The 17,860-nt window shown below is 40.1% G+C and overlaps 1 protein-coding gene and 3 non-coding genes across 6 annotated transcripts in view; 1 reads left to right on the top strand and 3 right to left on the bottom strand.

Moving 5' to 3' along the window:
* Positions 1–17,860, top strand: part of LOC137290907 (solute carrier family 4 member 11-like) — a 47,845-nt gene that overhangs the window by 19,656 nt on the left and 10,329 nt on the right. For 2 of the 3 annotated variants that reach the window (XM_067822108.1, XM_067822109.1), the window contains exons 3-8: positions 8,337–8,374; positions 10,901–11,108; positions 12,396–12,483; positions 15,359–15,482; positions 15,690–15,899; positions 17,084–17,168. In XM_067822108.1, coding sequence (XP_067678209.1) covers positions 8,337–8,374; positions 10,901–11,108; positions 12,396–12,483; positions 15,359–15,482; positions 15,690–15,899; positions 17,084–17,168 — 753 coding nt within the window. Of the gene's footprint in view, positions 1–4,667; positions 4,793–8,336; positions 8,375–10,900; positions 11,109–12,395; positions 12,484–15,358; positions 15,483–15,689; positions 15,900–17,083; positions 17,169–17,860 lie in introns of those variants that run through there. The other variant, XM_067822110.1, reaches the window with a different exon arrangement.
* On the bottom strand, positions 13,484–13,609 carry LOC137292392 (U11 spliceosomal RNA). The gene has a single exon (XR_010957440.1). It is a non-coding gene; the product is annotated as a U11 spliceosomal RNA (small nuclear RNA).
* LOC137292394 (U11 spliceosomal RNA) lies at positions 14,131–14,256 on the bottom strand. The gene has a single exon (XR_010957442.1). It is a non-coding gene; the product is annotated as a U11 spliceosomal RNA (small nuclear RNA).
* LOC137292391 (U11 spliceosomal RNA) lies at positions 14,838–14,963 on the bottom strand. Its single transcript, XR_010957439.1, has one exon. It is a non-coding gene; the product is annotated as a U11 spliceosomal RNA (small nuclear RNA).

Here is a 17,860-nt window from a genome sequence, read left to right as displayed (position 1 = left end):
CAAGTCACATATAACCTATGTGTTATCAGACCCTTGAAACAGCAGTCAGACATTAACTGATATGTATACAGCTATTACGGCCCTGTTGATGCCATGGTATTTCAAAGCTGGAGGAGTTCCATCTTTAAGAGTATCTGAAGTGTTTCTCATAATCTTATTGATGCTGGATCATTTCTGGACCTGGACTTTAAATGAGGCCAGTGTGTTTTTGGCATCTGGAGTGATACATCACTTGGTGCTTATAGTACTATTATAATCATCAACTATGGACACCACCAACCATTGGTGACTTTCTTGGATGACATCAGTCTCTGTTAGTAACTTTCTTGGTTGACAGCAGTGTCTGTTGGTGACTTTCTTGGTTGATGCCAATGTCTGTAGGTTACTTTCTTAGTTGACACCACACTGTTAATGACTTTCTTGGTTGACACCAATCTCTATTGGTGACTTTCTTGGTTGACACCAATCTCTGTTGGTGACTCTCTTGGTTGACACCACACCCTGTTGATGACATTCTTGGTTGACATCACCCTGTTGGTGACTCTCTTGGTTGACGTTCCTCTGTTGGTAACTTTCTTGTAACCAGGATGGTGCCCATTGCACCGTCATAGTTTGTACCAGCAGCAGCAAGCTAGTGAAGTGGCAAGGCCACATCAACAAAAATACAGAGTATCAATTCTGACAGTAATTTGTTGAAGTATTTTTTTGACAGAGAAATGTTTGGATAGACAAGGTTTAGCTGTCAATATCTCAATTTTGTCATAATTTTCTGTGAATTCTTTGTAAACACAAACGAAAATCATCTAGAGAATGTGTACAGAGTGAGAGAAATAGTATTCCCTAATGCAGCTTTTAGCGATATTCCAGCAATATCTCAGTGGGGGACACCAGAAATGGGGTTGACACATTGTACCCATGTGAGGATCGGAACCTGTGTCTGCAGGGTGACGAGCCAATGCTTTCACCACAAATCAACCCACTGCCCCTGTGACCCATGAAGGTCAAGGATAGAATAGGCCTTCAGCATCCCATGCTTGCCATAAAAGGCGACTATCCTTGTTGTAAGAGGCGACTAACGGGATCCAAGGCTTGCTGACTTGGTTGACATGTCATTGGTTCCCAGTTGCGCAAATTGATGCTCATGTTGTTGATCACTGGACGTCTGGTTCAGACTTGATTATTCACAGACCACTGCCATATAGCTGTAATATTTATGCGTATGGCGTAAAACTCAACTCACTCACTGCCCTGTACAGAGTATATTGTTGCTTGCATGCTGTTATGTCAGTGGCGGAGCAACAGCCAGGGGGCCAGAGCAATCACAATGCAAAAGAAACCTGACACATCCAGGTTCTAAATGTAAATTCACTCAGGTGTTTTTAGAGATAAGAATTTGATGTCCCATTTGCACTGAATTGAATTACCATAAGTGTCAGCCAGTGTGTAATGGAATGTAAAGGTACACTGATGGCTGTAGCTGGGCCACAGGTTCTTCCACTGCAGGTGAGGTCTCACTCTGCAGGATAACTGACTGCACTGGTATTGCAGCATGCATGGGTGCACATGTGCATTTGTGCATGTATCAATCTGTGGCCATTTTGTCTTTGTCCGAAAATTTGGGGATGCAGATTTTATTTCTGGATTTTTTTAGTGTAATCTGTAAGCATGCTTGCTGGTTTCTCAAAAGTTGGTGAAAGACTTGCATAACATTTGACTTTATCTTTTGTTCATGTAAAATAAATTTTCATTGATCAATGACTCTTTAACTCTTTAACAGGTTTCCATGTGAACACCATGTCAACTAAAACTAACCCAAACCGCCCAACTCTCTGCTGAGAACTGTATAACTAACAGTCATATGATGACACAATATGACACATTCAGTGTACAGAGTACATTCGATGAACTGTTCCTGAGACCACTACATATACATTTATTTTACCAGTTTTCACCGCTTTTTTAAAATTATTTTTATACATTTCATACATATATTTATACATATATTTTTAATCACTTGCACATTGAACTTAAACATAATTAACCATTTTTATAGCAGTTTTCATGCAACGTAAAATGCAACTTTGCAGATTCTGATACCTTTCGGCATGCATTTAGCGAAACAAATCATCAAAAATACCAATTCAACCTTTAAAGTTGAAAAAAAGCTGTGATGGAAAAAAGCCTGCAAAATCAGAGTTCAAATGATTCAATAATTTTCCCCCAGTGCTGGGGGGAAAACTGGTTTCAACAGCTGTGCTTCACTGCACCCATACACATGCACAGTGAATAGGTTCACAGAGCTTGAAACAGTATGCATGCTTGGAGTATTAAGTCATGAGCAGTACTTTAATCTTGGTTGTGTACACAAACAAGTAAATAATCTTCTTGATTGTTACCTAAAAAAACCCAAGTTGATTGTGATAAGCAGCCTCTGTCACAGAGAAAACTCACCGTCTGGTTTATTGACACCAATAAGTCTGCCTGCCTGTCTGCTAATGACAATATGCAATGCACAACTTAAATCATTGACCACATGCAATTTCATATCAACACCTATCGGGCTTATACACCATAAACAGAGAGCTGGCTAAGTGCATCAGCAAATGAGCCAGCCAATGAAAAGATATTGTTACACTTGTGTGCACACCCACTGGCTCTGACTGGGTTCTGTATACTGGGTCCTTTTGTATCAAGCGTAGTATAGCCAAGTACAAAATATTGCACTTTTGATTTGCGATTGTATGCATATAGTTTGGCTTACTTGTTTTTTCATAATCAGCAATGCATATTATATGTCATGAATAAGTGATAATTGAGTTTTAATTATGTTTGATTTTTTGGTTGCATGTGACCTTTAAGCTTGTCAGAATATGTTTCACTGATTTAAAAAGTCCAGTTGAGAAGCAGATGCCATTTTAGTAGCGATCTCCAAAATGATATTTTGTACATTAAACATGGCAGTAAGCTCAACATGTCGTATGCTTCTCCCTTGGGTTTGATGTATACCTTGTCATAGTCATGACATCTCTCGCCTACCGGTTCAGGTGACACTGTTATGAAGAGGTTTACATCCGACCATGCTACCCTCGAGAGAAGCATACACCTTATATTGCTGTTCAACATGAAGTCATCAACATATAGCTGGACCATCGTTAAAACAGCATTAAACCCTACTCCCTCACTCATCCACTTTGGACATGTTCAGGGAGGTATTTATATGTGTAAGGTGGCATGCAAGAGTGGTGGTTTAACATTCATGTCACCTTGAGAGTGTTTTATGGTCCTGGAGAGATTGTTCCCTGCTGACACTGGTTGTTTTTCAATGCTTCACACATTAACTAATAAAGAGGGTGACGTAGTTCAAGCCTGGCAGGAGATACTAGGGCATGTTGGTAACCTGAGATAACTTGAGCCTGTTCATATTAAATTTGAGCTAAATGAGTCATAGTACCCTGGGCCCACTTGCACAGAGCAATCTTAGATATAAGGGGCTTTGAAACAATCAACTTTACAATCACAATACAATTGCCCTAATCCACTTGCACAAAACTGATCTTAGAGTGATTGTGAGACAAAATGGATGTAAAATTGTGATCTCAACTAAGATTGAACTCTTCAATGGTCAGGGCATAAATTTCTTAAATTCAGCTCCTGTCTCCTGTTGTCATAGCAACATCACCGGGATATACCAATTCCAGCAATATCACAACAAGTTATCCATTCTTGCCTTGCCATTGAACAGCCAAATCCAAAAATGGTCTTTACACATTGTGCCCTTGTAGGGAATTGAACCCAGGCATCAGTAGTGATGGACAAATGCTTTAAACACTAGGCTAACCAACTGCCCAGATAAGATTTTAATTAAAAACCGTATGATTATAACATAGGCAGCTTATGGTCAAAGGACCAATCTCAGTATGTACAGGCTACATGGATATAGTTGAGGTGATGCCAACATCAAACAGGGGTACATGATCAGTTTACATGATGTTTGTTACAGTAGCAGCCAACTATGACCTTATATGAAAGGGCACTCCCACCATAAGTATTATCCAAGAATAGATTTATCAGAACTGACCAGCAAGGGAGTCTTTCTATTGAGAAGGTGACCCATTGTTATTCATGTGACAGATACAGGGTAATTCTTCTGTGCTCTCAAGTGTTGCAGATGGTCAGCAGTCAAGGAGGAAGGGGAATATAATTAGGATTCAGTTAAACACACAGTTTGTTTTAGATATAAGTGAATAGATGTGACGATGTAAATATTTCTTATCACTAGGTGAAAACTTACACTATTTGTCTATTCCAAAACAAAATGACCTGTTTTGTGAATTAAATATCTGAAAATGAACTGAAACTCCTTCAACAAACCCTCTGTGAAATGATCCTAAATCCATGAGATCAAGATTACTTCTGAGCAAGCTCAGATCAATGAGGTATTGCCTGTCAACTTGAGATGACGTCGAACATATAAATGTGTACACGTGATAAGGTTTTACAAGAGAGGCCTGTGAAAGCGTGGAGCACTTATAAGAGCCTCAAACACAGGCTGTTTTCCCCGGAGACCCACGTCCACTCCACTGGCCACACGGATGTGACACATGTTTGTGAGACATCCCCAACCTACCTTCCCCCGTGTCAGGCAGTGATGTCCATTGATTCTTAAATAAACGAGGAAGGAAAACATCTTGCTCTCAACATATCAGGGAGCACCTAAAAAGTGTTGGGCTGAAAAAACTAATTCAAGGATTTCAGATGGATAAATTACTTGAAAGTAGTCCATGCAATTTGTGTAAGTACAAAACATGTGGCTAATGAACAGGTCAGCTATTTGTCTTTATTTATACCTACACTGTTTTCATCTTTATTTCCTCTATCTGTCTACTTTAAAATTTGTATATCCATGTTTGTAGTTTTTCAGTTTTTCTGTATATAAATTATTCAATTTGAAAAAAATATAATTCACACATTACAAATGTAAAATCAAATAGAGAAGTAAGACTCTAATTCTCTACAAAATGACTTTCCTTCTGCTTTCTGTCAGGAGTTACCTGATCAAGACTGTCACAGTTTTTGTAATAATGAAATCAGCACATATTAGCTCTCCTCTCACTGGATCACTGTTGTATATATAGAGCTTATAGCATGATGATTGTAACTGTTATTTCCTTCTGGGTCTGGCAGATGTTGCAGGTCAATGAGTGGACAACAGATGGACCTGTGCTACATTTCTGACCCAAAATAGATTGGTCTTATCAACCAAAATGTTTATGCCTACACAATATTCAATTCACTGCAAATTTATAAAACTACTGCTAGTTTATGTAGGTTGCTGTTGTATAAATGCCATGTCACTACCCTTGACCTGAAAGTTAAAGAAAAAGACAAAAATGTCCAGCAGTGTGCCAAGTTCTAAACTGTCAGATTTAAATAGTGAGTTGCATTGTATGACATGAAGCTTAGATCCATCACAAAACGAACTATTATTAGTAAATGAATGGCTATATTGGTTTTTTTCACTGACACTCTTTAAAATGTACAAGTATTTCAGCAATTCTTGTTTATAAGTTTTGACAGTAGGAAGTATGAAGATGATTCCTGTGTCTGAATCCTGTTAATCAATGCCGAGGTTGTCGTGTATTGTGCGCATATGCATCCAGAAGTATGTTGTACACATTTGTCATAAATAAATGTAAACCGTACATGAAAAGTGCATATAGAAAAGTTTTCCATGTAATACTCTTGCAATGTTTTGTCACTGTGTGTTTGTAAGCATGGAAGTCCCAGTCTGTCATTGCAAGATGTGTCAATATCCTGACATAACTCCACCGACTATGATGTGTTCAATGGTGCTACAGGTTACAGGCAGGAAGTCTGAGGAACTGGTCATGTGGTTCAGCTATGAATCTGGCATTTCCTTCTGCAGCAACGGGTCTATACAAAGTATCAGTGTATGGAGGTGTGTCATCAACACTGTACAACAGGACACTCATTGAAACCACAGTCTTTGGCACAGTATCAGTGTATGGAGGATTGTCATCAACACTGTACAACAGGACACTCATTGAAACCACAGTCTGTGGTACTGTATCAGTGTATGGAGGTGTGTCATCAACACTGTACAACAGGACACTCATTGAAACCACAGTCTGTGGTACTGTATCAGTGTATGGAGGTGTGTCATCAACACTGTACAACAGGACACTCATTGAAACCACAGTCTTTGGCACAGTATCAGTGTATGGAGGATTGTCATCAACACTGTACAACAGGACACTCATTGAAACCACAGTCTTTGGCACAGTATCAGTGTATGGAGGATTGTCATCAACACTGTACAACAGGACACTCATTGAAACCACAGTCTGTGGTACTGTATCAGTGTATGGAGGTGTGTCATCAACACTGTACAACAGGACACCCGTGGAAACCACAGTCTGTGGTACAGAATCAGTGTATGGAGGTGTGTCATCCACACTGTATGACAGGACACCTGTTGATCACTGGACTAGGGAAGGATTGTAATGGCATATTTAGCATAACAAGCTGTCATCTTCCTCCCTGGCATCATCTTTATTGTTGTTGTTGTTGTTGTTGTTGTTGTTGTTGTTGTTGTTGTTGTATAATATCAACACTGCATGGGGATATATTCAGAAACACTTGCTGTTTATCACTGACAGTCAATACAGTATACACTTGAATACAGTCACTACCCCAGGTATAGAACTTCATCAAACTTTCCACTTGTATGCCAATTTGGATTCTGGCTAATGCCTGTTGCCAAGGCTGATTTATTTTTCTTTGTGACAGGCCATGTGACCTTAATCAGAGGATTCTGTGGACCTTTGAGACCATTTCCTTTACACTGTAGGCTGGGCATTGCAACATGGAGACATAAGGTTCCTTCATCCAAGGGCCTTGTATGATATACCTGACTCACATTGTGCTGACATTTATCAAATGTCAGTGTGAGACAAATGCTAAGTCAAACAGCCAGTCTACTTGGCTGGAATGCAGGTAGAGCTGCGGACCTCTCAGTCAGGTGCTTTCTCACACTACTGAGATGGGATCAATGAGAAGCAAGTGCTTAGTTATATACAGACTATATTACTGTGGAACATCCATGTCATCCCAACTCTTGCTGATACCTGACAGCACTATCATCACTTCATGGTTACCACTCCCTCTGGTCATCAGTCACGGATGACATAAGCCCTCTCTGTAACTGGCTAGTCAGGACTCAGTCGCTTCAGGGGCTTCAAACAATCCCTGTTTCTCATCATTCTTGCAGGTTTCAAGTAGATTATGTGATGCTGGTTAAGTTGGCTAATTCTGCAAAGCTGTACAACTTGTTCAGTTATCAGTGAAATTTACTACAGAACAGTGGTGACCAATGTCTAATGTGTATTCTTCATGAAGATTTAACGCCAAGTCTGGTGACAATTTGACAATGGCGCTAGAGAGCCGCTGCAAGCATCCTGTGGACTGGAAGTAATGAGACTGATATTGAAACATCATGAACCTGATAGACTAAATAGAAAGTGAGATGAAATCTGATATGTAATGGAAGATGACAGGTGACATGCCCATGTTGATGAATCTCTAAAACATAACTATCAGGTTTTCCATGTGATGGTGGATATTTACAGCTGAACACATTTTTCTACACTGGCATCAGTCTGATGCAAGGGTTTACTGCTCAGGATTACATGGAGCTGTCTGGTGGTGATTAGAACTGTGGCATACTGAAGTACATACATTTCTGCTGGAGAATATCTTCCAAGGAAAGCAATGGTTGTCACGCTTACACAGTGAATCAGGACATTATATGACCGTATAGTGTAGTGTTGTGAGATAACACAGTGGAATATTCCCATGTACTAGCATTGTTGGAGGTGACTGATTTCTTGTCTGACAATATGTACAACACTGTGACTACAGATGATGGCATTATGATGTGTAACGTCCAGCCAGAGATTACAGTGGAAGTTAATGGACATCATCTTCTTGTTAAATGTATGTCGATGTAGTAAAACTGATCATTGAGGAAGATGTTCTTTTTGGAGTGAGTGAGTTAAAATTTAACTGCAACCAAATGGATGAGAAAAAATTGTGTAAATATAAACCAGATTCCATAGTAATAATTATTTCTTGGAAAACTGCTCTTTGAGGATGTTGTACAGCTGTCTGGATGTAATGGCACCTGTTGTCCAGTTTGAACACTTCTACATCACGTCTAATTGAGACATACTCAAGTACTGTTCATTAGGACTGGTGACAACTTGCTGCACTTGTCATAATGTAATGTATATAATGTATTTCTTTAAATGTTTCAGATGGAGAAGATGTTAGCTTGCTGCATACTAAATTTGAGGTAAGTTATCAGCAGATTTTTGTTTTAGATGGAATAGTGATACAAATTATTCTCTGGTTAAGATTACTGTAAGGATTACATTAATGGCTTGATTACTTAGGTCGATAAAAAGGCCACATTAACTTGGTGTGCCTTGTGGCAGCAAGAGTTATAATATTGCTCCCTGTTGAGTTGAGATTGATAGCACAATATGAGTTTGAGATTGACATCCAGTGATCAAGGTAAAAAATGTGTGTGCGCGTGTGTGTGCGTGCATGCATGTGCATGCATGCAGACACTTTCAGACCTCTGTACTGTTTTAGGGTTCTGTTTGTACATGAACTGATGTATTTTCTAAGACAAATTTGTAGAGTTGAATTGATTATTGTCTTGAGTTCAAGATAAAATTGGCAAAATCTTCACAAAAATTTACACCCAAACTCAGCTGCATGATAATTACATGTTTTCAACAATGTGATGCATGATCCTCGTACGGTTCATCTGTATAAGGTTGATGGGAAGTTTATATGTGCTATAGAAACTACGGTATATTTCCATAGATAAGCTGATCTGATAGCTAAGCAGAGGTCCTAACTTGACCCTTACAATCAGAACCACCAACCTATCATGTCCTCATTGTCATCAGTCATTAGAAATAGTGTCAACAAATTCACATTGGATTACACAAGGAAATCTCTCTGATACACAATCTTGGTGTAAAACATGCTCTTTGCATATGAGGACTTATGTTTGCAATCTAGTTTATCAAAATTGTGATTCCAGAATGATTGGTGATTCTGACTCTGCATATGAGTCTCTGCATATGGTAATGTTGATGTCTGCTTACAATACAATGCCCCCCCCAAAAAAAATTAGAACTGAATAGGTAAATAATCTTGTCAAATGACGTTTAAACAAACTGCAAATTCCTAGACAAAGTCTTTTTCTCTTGTTCATTCACATCAAGTGATACAATGTCATTTCCTAACTACCTGTAAAAACATTTGACAAAAGGGTAACCTGTAGATAAACTGACACCCTTCGACAGATTGCCTTTGTTTTGTGCTAAAAAATTCAGCATGAGCTTGTCTGTGGTGATATACAGTAAATGCAAGTCAGCTTTTTGAGCAATGGGTGGTGTGGGGGTCTGGAAACACTTCATTTTCACTTGGTTTCAATGGTCATTTGATAAACTTTCAAGACACAGGTGACTCCCCCTCTGGATCCAGCAATGACATGGTACCTAAACACTGACACAGACACAGGTGACTCCCCCTCTGGATCCAGCAATGACATGGGACCTACACAGACACAGGTGACTCCCCCTCTGGATCCAGCAATGACATGGTACCTAAACACTGACACAGACACAGGTGACTCCCCCTCTGGATCCAGCAATGACATGGGACCTACACAGACACAGGTGACTCCCCCTCTGGATCCAGCAATGACATGGGACCTAAACACTGACACCGACACAGGTGACTCCCCCTCTGGATCCAGCAATGACATGGGACCTAAACACTGACACCGACACAGGTGACTCCCCCTCTGGATCCAGCAATGACATGGGACCTAAACAGTGACACTGACACTGACACAGGTGACTCCCTCTCTGGATCCAGCAATGACATGGGACCTAAACACTGACACCGACACAGGTGACTCCCCCTCTGGATCCAGCAATGACATGGGACCTAAACACTGACACCGACACAGGTGACTCCCCCTCTGGATCCAGCAATGACATGGGACCTAAACACTGACACCGACACAGGTGACTCCCCCTCTGGATCCAGCAATGACATGGGACCTAAACACTGACATCGACACAGGTGACTCCCCCTCTGGATCCAGCAATGACATGGGACCTAAACACCGACACCGACACAGGTGACTCCCCCTCTGGATCCAGCAATGACATGGGACCTAAACACTGACACCAACACAGGTGACTCCCCCTCTGGATCCAGCAATGACATGGGACCTAAACACTGACACCGACACAGGTGACTCCCCCTCTGGATCCAGTAATGACATGGGACCTAAACACTGACACCGACACAGGTGACTCCCCCTCTGGATCCAGCAATGACATGGGACCTAAACACTGACACCGACACAGGTGACTCCCCCTCTGGCTCCAGTAATGACATGGGACCTAAACAGTGACACAGACACAGGTGACTCCCCCTCTGGATCCAGCAATGACATGGTACCTAAACACTGACACCGACACAGGTGACTCCCCCTCTGGATCTAACAATGACATGGGACCTAAACACTGACATCGACACAGGTGACTCCCCCTCTGGATCCAGCAATGACATGGGACCTAAACAGTGACACAGACACAGGGTCGTTGACATTCACACATTTACTTCCAAGTTTCACATGTGTAACGTTCTCTCCATATATGAGGTCCCGGTGGAAGTTTCACATCTGTAATCTTCTCTCTGTATGGACAATCCCTGCGAAAGTTCCACATCTGTAACCTTGTATTCATACAGACAGTAACTATGAAAGGTGCATGCTGTCTCTGTATAGGCAATCCCTGTGAAAGACTTCTCCGCTGAGGTTCGGGCATCTCTGGACGTGGAGAGCTACCTGAAGGATGCCACACTCATGCTGGACCTCCATGAAACAGGGATGCAGGAAATTGTCAACACCATGCTCAACCGTGTCATAAAGAACCAGGACAACCCAGAGTTTGACATTGCAGAAGCTAAAGCGTCGCTGTATACAGCTGATTCAGGTGATTCAATTTACATCTCTGTATACAGCTGATACAGATAAGTCAGTTATCATCTCTGTATACAGCTGATACAGATAAGTCAGTTATCATCTCTGTAGACAGCTGATACAGGTAAGTCAGTTATCATCTCTGTAGACAGCTGATAGAGGTAAGTCAGTTATCATCTCTGTAGACAGCTGATACAGGTACGTCAGTTATCATCTCTGTAGACAGCTGATACAGGTACGTCAGTTATCATCTCTGTATACAGCTGATACAGGTATGTCAGTTATCATCTCTGTAGACAGCTGATACAGGTAAGTCAGTTATCATCTCTGTATACAGCTGATAGAGGTAAGTCAGTTATCATCTCTGTAGACAGCTGATACAGGTAAGTCAGTTATCATCTCTGTATACAGCTGATAGAGATAAGTCAGTTATCATCTCTGTAGACAGCTGATACAGGTAAGTCAGTTATCATCTCTGTAGACAGCTGATAGAGGTAAGTCAGTTATCATCTCTGTAGACAGCTGATACAGGTACGTCAGTTATCATCTCTGTAGACAGCTGATACAGGTACGTCAGTTATCTCTGTAGACAGCTGATTCAGATGGGTCAGGTAAGATCCCTGTATACAACTGATTCAGGTGAGTTAATCAACATCTCTGTAAACAGCCTATTCAGGTGAGTCAACTAAGATCTGTGTATACAACTGATTCAGGTGGGTTAATTAACATCTCTGTAAATAGCCTATTCAGGTGAGATTCTTAACATCACTGTTAACAGGTGATTAAGATGGGTTAATAAAAATCCCTGTATACAGTCTATTTAGATATGTTAATTGATATCCTGATAAGGTTATACCATTGATTTAATCAACATCCCTGTAAACAGCTGATTCAGGTACAGTCTATTCAGGTAGCTTAGTTGATATTCTCATAAACAGGTGATAGCACTGATTTAATTTGTATACGTGTAAACATGCTATTTGGATGTGTTGATATGCTTCATTCTGTTCAGGCTGATTAATAAATATCATTTTAAAAAGCAGAAGGATTTAGGTAGCCCAGCCAGGGTTTGAAATAAACATCTGGCTGCTATTCTAAGACAAGGTCAGGAAGAACTGTCATATCATTGATTTGAGTTTCACATGTTATGTTCAGCAATCTGTGACTGTAACAGATCACACATGCAATGGTGACAATACACTCTATCCCTAAATTCATCGCTTATATTTGTAAGTGTTACCCAAATTTTACACTGTTATATTGTTCGTGATTATTAATGGCTAGTTATTTTCTATTTCAGGTCTTCTGTTGTCCAAGACAATACAAGGAACCGTTGCTAACAGTGAAATGGGTGGGGTGGACTTTGACCAGTCATGGCTGTGTATGATGTGAGTACTGTGGCTTTAGTGCAGCGACTTGCAAATCCTGTATTAAGTTACTGACATATGTTGAGAAATATTATTTATACTGAACATTAAAAGAAACGCAGCTATAGCTTTTTGTCAAGCTTCTAAACAGAAGACATAAGCATGAGACTACATTTGCATTTCTTTTTCACACAATGCCATTTAGAAAGTGGTCAAATGCAACATATGTCATATTTGGGATTTCACTTTCTTAGTGAAGTACAAATTCTAGTACTTTTTTGGTTGAGTCTCATCCGGGATTCGAACCCGCACCCGCACCCTCAGAGTCAGGCACCTAATCACCAGCACACAAAGTCGTGCTTTTCGAGCTTTTCTCCTTTTGATAATGTGAGGTCACCATACAAAGTGAGCACCAGCTGCCACAATTTCTAAACGTTGTGCCTCTCTTGCTTGCAATTCTGGACCACGATATCTCATGAAGTGCTATTAACAGCAAAGGCCTTTTTAATCATTAACTATGTCATTGATTATAGATTGAAAATGGAATTTCATCATAGGTTGGCTAGAAGCATTTCCATCTTTACCAATACAGCAGTGTTTTAAATCTGTTTTTGTAATTGAGGAGGGATTTCGGCAATAGTATTGGACCAATGAATTTTACCACAGTGACATGAATTTAGACACAGTTTGTGTTGTAAATTTCTTATAATTCTAGTTCCTTAGCTGCTCAAGCAATCTGGAACATTACATATTTGAATACACTTCAAAAAACATTTCTTCAAGGAAATTCGGTATCATTTTTATTACTGAATTTGCCAAATATATTCCCCATTCCAGTAAGTGCTCCTTACCAACACCTAGACCAGTTGGTTAATAATTTGTATAAACTACTGGTATGGCTTACTGATGACACAGTTAAAGGCTGGGGAGATAGATCATTGGCAACTGGGGCCTTTTCACCTAGCCACTGAACAATGCATTGAATCAGATGTTCCCACCTCTTTCTTTCTTTTGTATATATCAGGGCGCCAGGCTAAAGTGAGCACTAGCTGCCACAATTCCTAAACATTATGCCTCCAAAATCTCTTGCTTGCGATTCTGCTTCATGATAGCTCATGAAGTGCTATTGACAGCAAAGGCCCTTTTAAAGACACAGGGGACTATCGATTGTAGATTGAAAATGGAATTTCATCATAGGTTGGCTTGAAGTATTTCCATCTTTACCAATACGGCAGTGTTTTAAATCTGTTTTTGAAAATTGGTGCACTGAACCTTTTGGAAAATGTGAATGTTAATTGCATTCATTTTGTGTTCATACCCATAACGATCTGTGTTAGAACTGGTCTTCACCAGCCCATGTTTCTCGTAATTGGCTTTTGACGAGATCAGGTGGTAAGACTCACTGACTTGGTTGACACATGTCATTATATTCCAGTTGTGTGGATCAATACTCATCCTGTTGATAACTGGATTATCTGGTCCTGACTAGATTTTTTTCAAATTGCCACTATATAATAATTTGTATAACATACTGGTATAGCTTACTGATGACACAGCTGAAGCTGGGGAGATACATCACTGGCAGCTGGACCCTTTACACTTTGCCACTGACCAATGCATAGGATCAATTTTAAGTGATTTCACTTTCCATCTTTTTTTCTAATATATCAGGGCGCCAGGCTAAAGTGAGCTCTAGATGCCACAATTTCTAAACATTATGCCTCCAAAATCTCTTGCTTGCGATTCTGCCTCATGATAGCTCATGAAGTGCTATTGACAGCAAAGGCCCTTTTAATAACAAAGAGGGGGCTATTGATTGTAGATTGAAAATGGAATTTCATCAAAAGTTGGCTAGAAGCATTTCCATCTTTACCAATACAGCAGTGTTTTAAATGCATTTTTGAAAATTGGTACACTGAACCTTTTTGACAATGTAAATGTTAATTGCATTCATTCTGTTTTTGTAATTGAGGAGGGATTTCGGCGATAGTATTGTACCAATGAACTTTACCCCAGTGACTTGAATTTAGACACAGTTTGTGTTGTAAATTTCTTATAATTCTAGTTCCTTAGCTGCTCAAGCAATCTGGAACATTACATATTTGAATACACTTCAAAAAACATTTCTTCAAGGAAATTCGGTATCATTTTTATTACTGAATTAGCCAAATATATTCCCCATTCCAGTAAGTGCTCCTTACCAACACCTAGACCAGTTGGTTAATAATTTGTATAAACTACTGGTATGGCTTACTGATGACACAGTTAAAGGCTGGGGAGATAGATAGATCATCGGCAACTGGGGCCTTTTCACCTAGCCACTGAACAATGCATTGAATCAGATGTTCCCACCTCTTTCTTTCTTTTGTATATATCAGGGCGCCAGGCTAAAGTGAGCACTAGCTGCCACAATTTCTAAACATTATGCCTCCAAAATCTCTTGCTTGCGATTCTGCTTCATGATAGCTCATGAAGTGCTATTGACAGCAAAGGCCCTTTTAATAATACAGGGGGCTATCGATTGTAGATTGAAAATGGAATTTCATCATAGGTTGGCTTGAAGTATTTCCATCTTTACCAATACGGCAGTGTTTTAAATGCATTTTTGAAAATTGGTGCACTGAACCTTTTGGAAAATGTGAATGTTAATTGCATTCATTTTGTGCTTTTATTTATTAATATTGTCATCAAAGGATTAGGCACAAATTATGTATTTGATACATGCATTGTCATGTTGTTTAGCTCCCAAGGAAGGTAATCATGTCTGAGGCACCAGATCGAAGCATTCATAAAATATCTCTGATTCTGTTTTTTTTTGTGTGTTTCAACCACAGTAGATCACCAAAAGGTTTGTGTGAGAAGTTCAGCATCACCTTGTGAGAACTTTTCTTTTCAGGTGTGATGTGACATCCATAGCCAAAAGGAAGGTTGTGATTGCACGTCTGCACACACCAGCCAATCTAGGAGCCAACTGCCAAGAGGTCACCTTCATAGTCCTCATCCTCACACCTACCAGAGAGGTAATGTCTTTGTTGATTTGTAGAGGGCGTGGTAGGTCCTTCATCTGACTGTGTAGGTCTTCCAACTGACTATAACTCTCCTCTATATCAAGTTTAGGACCATGTGGAATAGTGTGCTTCTGTGCAATACTTCACTGCATATTATAACAGCCACTGGCATGTATTTGTCTTGACTTGCTTTATTAAATAATTACCTCTCAACTGCAGAAAACCACCAAGAATTACCTAGAGACTGGGCGGACATTTGCAACCTTGTTCATGGATCTGGAGTTCCGTCACTCGCTGCTTAGCGTTACGGATGAGGATGAGTTTATTCGCCTCCTACAAGCGAGAACCAAACAGCTTGTGTTGGAGCAGGGACACCCAGAACACAGGAAATCTCTGCCTAATGTGTCCGTCTTTGATGTTGAAGGGGAGGTAAGGGTTTACATGCTTGAGATGAGGTGGTAACTAGTTATATTAAACATATATACTTTCTTTCATAATAAGAGAACCTGTGAAGATCTGGGTTAAAGATGATCTTCAGTAACCTTTGCTTGTCGTAAGAGGCAACTAATGGGGAGGTAAGGGTTTACATGCTTGAGATGAGGTGGTAACTAGTTATATTAAACATATATACTTACTTTCATAATAAGAGAACCTGTGAAGATCTGGGTTAAAGATGATCTTCAGTAACCTCTGCTTGTCGTAAGAGGCAACTAATGGGATCGGATGGTCAGGCTCACTGACATGGCTGACACATGTCATTGTATCCCGTTTGTGGAGTTCTGGGTCATGATGTAAGTCATTGGATTTTCTAGTCCAGGCTCGATTATTTACATACCACCAGAATATAGGGGGAATATTGTTTAGCTAGCTCGCTCGCTCGCTCACTCACTCACTCACTCACTCATGGAAAGTGAGGATGGAAAGAGTATACTGAATATTTTTGATAGATGAAAACTGTTATCTTACTTTGAAGAGGCTGGTGTTGGATAACTTAAGTCCTGATTCCAGTCCTCAAGTCTCCAAGTAACCAATGCCGTATATGATGATTGTAGGCCACTGATTGTAGGTCACTGTACAGGTCATATAATACACATATTGCTACAAGCCAGGTCATATAATACACATATTGCTACAAGCCAGGTCATATAATACACATATTGCTGCAAGCCAGGTCATATAATACACATACTGCTACAAGCCAGGTCATATAATACACATATTGCTACAAGCCAGGTCATATAATACACATATTGCTACAAGCCAGGTCATATAATACACATATTGCTACAAGCACAGGCTACCTCTAGTGTAATGCCAAGTCTCCAAGTCTCCAAGTCTCCAAGTCTCCGTTTTTCTCTAATGCCTTATGTCATAAAAGCTGACCACTGATTGTAGGTCACTGTACCTGTTATATGATACACGTATTGCTTAAAACACTCCCTACCTCCAGTGCAATACCAAGTCCCCAAGGTCCCAAGTCTCCAAGTCTCCAATACCTTATGTCATGAAAGCTGACCACTGATTGTAGGCCGCTGAACCTGTCACATGATACAGACTACATGTCACACTATATGAAGCTAATTAAGTAAAGCTAATCTTAACATGTGTTTCAGTCCAAAGCTCGATGTCCCATTGGGCAAGGGCTTCTGGGTGATCTCAAAAGGAGGCTGCCTCACTACTGGTCTGACTATAAAGATGGTGAGACAACACTATGCTTATAATGTCATGTTAATTTGTGATTTAAACAGAGTTTATTTATAAAGGAAATTTATATAGCACACATATCTATGTAACTAGTGCTAGCTCAAGGTGCTGGTATTTGTGTCCCTCGATCATTGAATGTCAATCTTAACGTCACATGGTATTATCAATCTCAACACCCTGGGGATCATACAACTCTTGCTGCCATTTGGCGCAACAGTCCAAATTTACTGCACTTTGCTGTACCCATAAGAGTTGTTCAGTCTGAAACTGTGAAACTGTGAAACTGTGAAAGCCTGTGAGTACAATGTTTGTAGCATGAAGTTTGTCGGAAGCAGGTATCTTCACCAGCTGCTTTATGTTTTAATTACACAATGCCATTTAGGGAGTAGTCAAATGTAACATGTATGTTATATTGGGATTACACTTTCCTTTCCTAGTAAAGTAAAATTCTAGTAATGTTTTGAGTTGAGTCCCATCCAGGATTCAAACCAACACCCTCAGAGTCAAGTTATGGAAGTTGTGGTGGCTAAGGGGGTTAGGACACTGACTTTTTGTGCTGGTGATTAGGTGCCTGATTCTGAGGGTGTGGGTTCGAATCCCGGATGGGACTCAACTAAAAAAAAGTACTAGAATGTGTACTTTACTAAGAAGGTGTAATCCCAAATATAACATATGTTATGTTTTAT

This window comes from Haliotis asinina, chromosome 7 (assembly GCF_037392515.1).
Source record: "Haliotis asinina isolate JCU_RB_2024 chromosome 7, JCU_Hal_asi_v2, whole genome shotgun sequence".
NCBI classification, from domain to species: domain Eukaryota; kingdom Metazoa; phylum Mollusca; class Gastropoda; order Lepetellida; family Haliotidae; genus Haliotis; species Haliotis asinina.
This window is presented reverse-complemented; position numbering and strand designations above follow the sequence as displayed.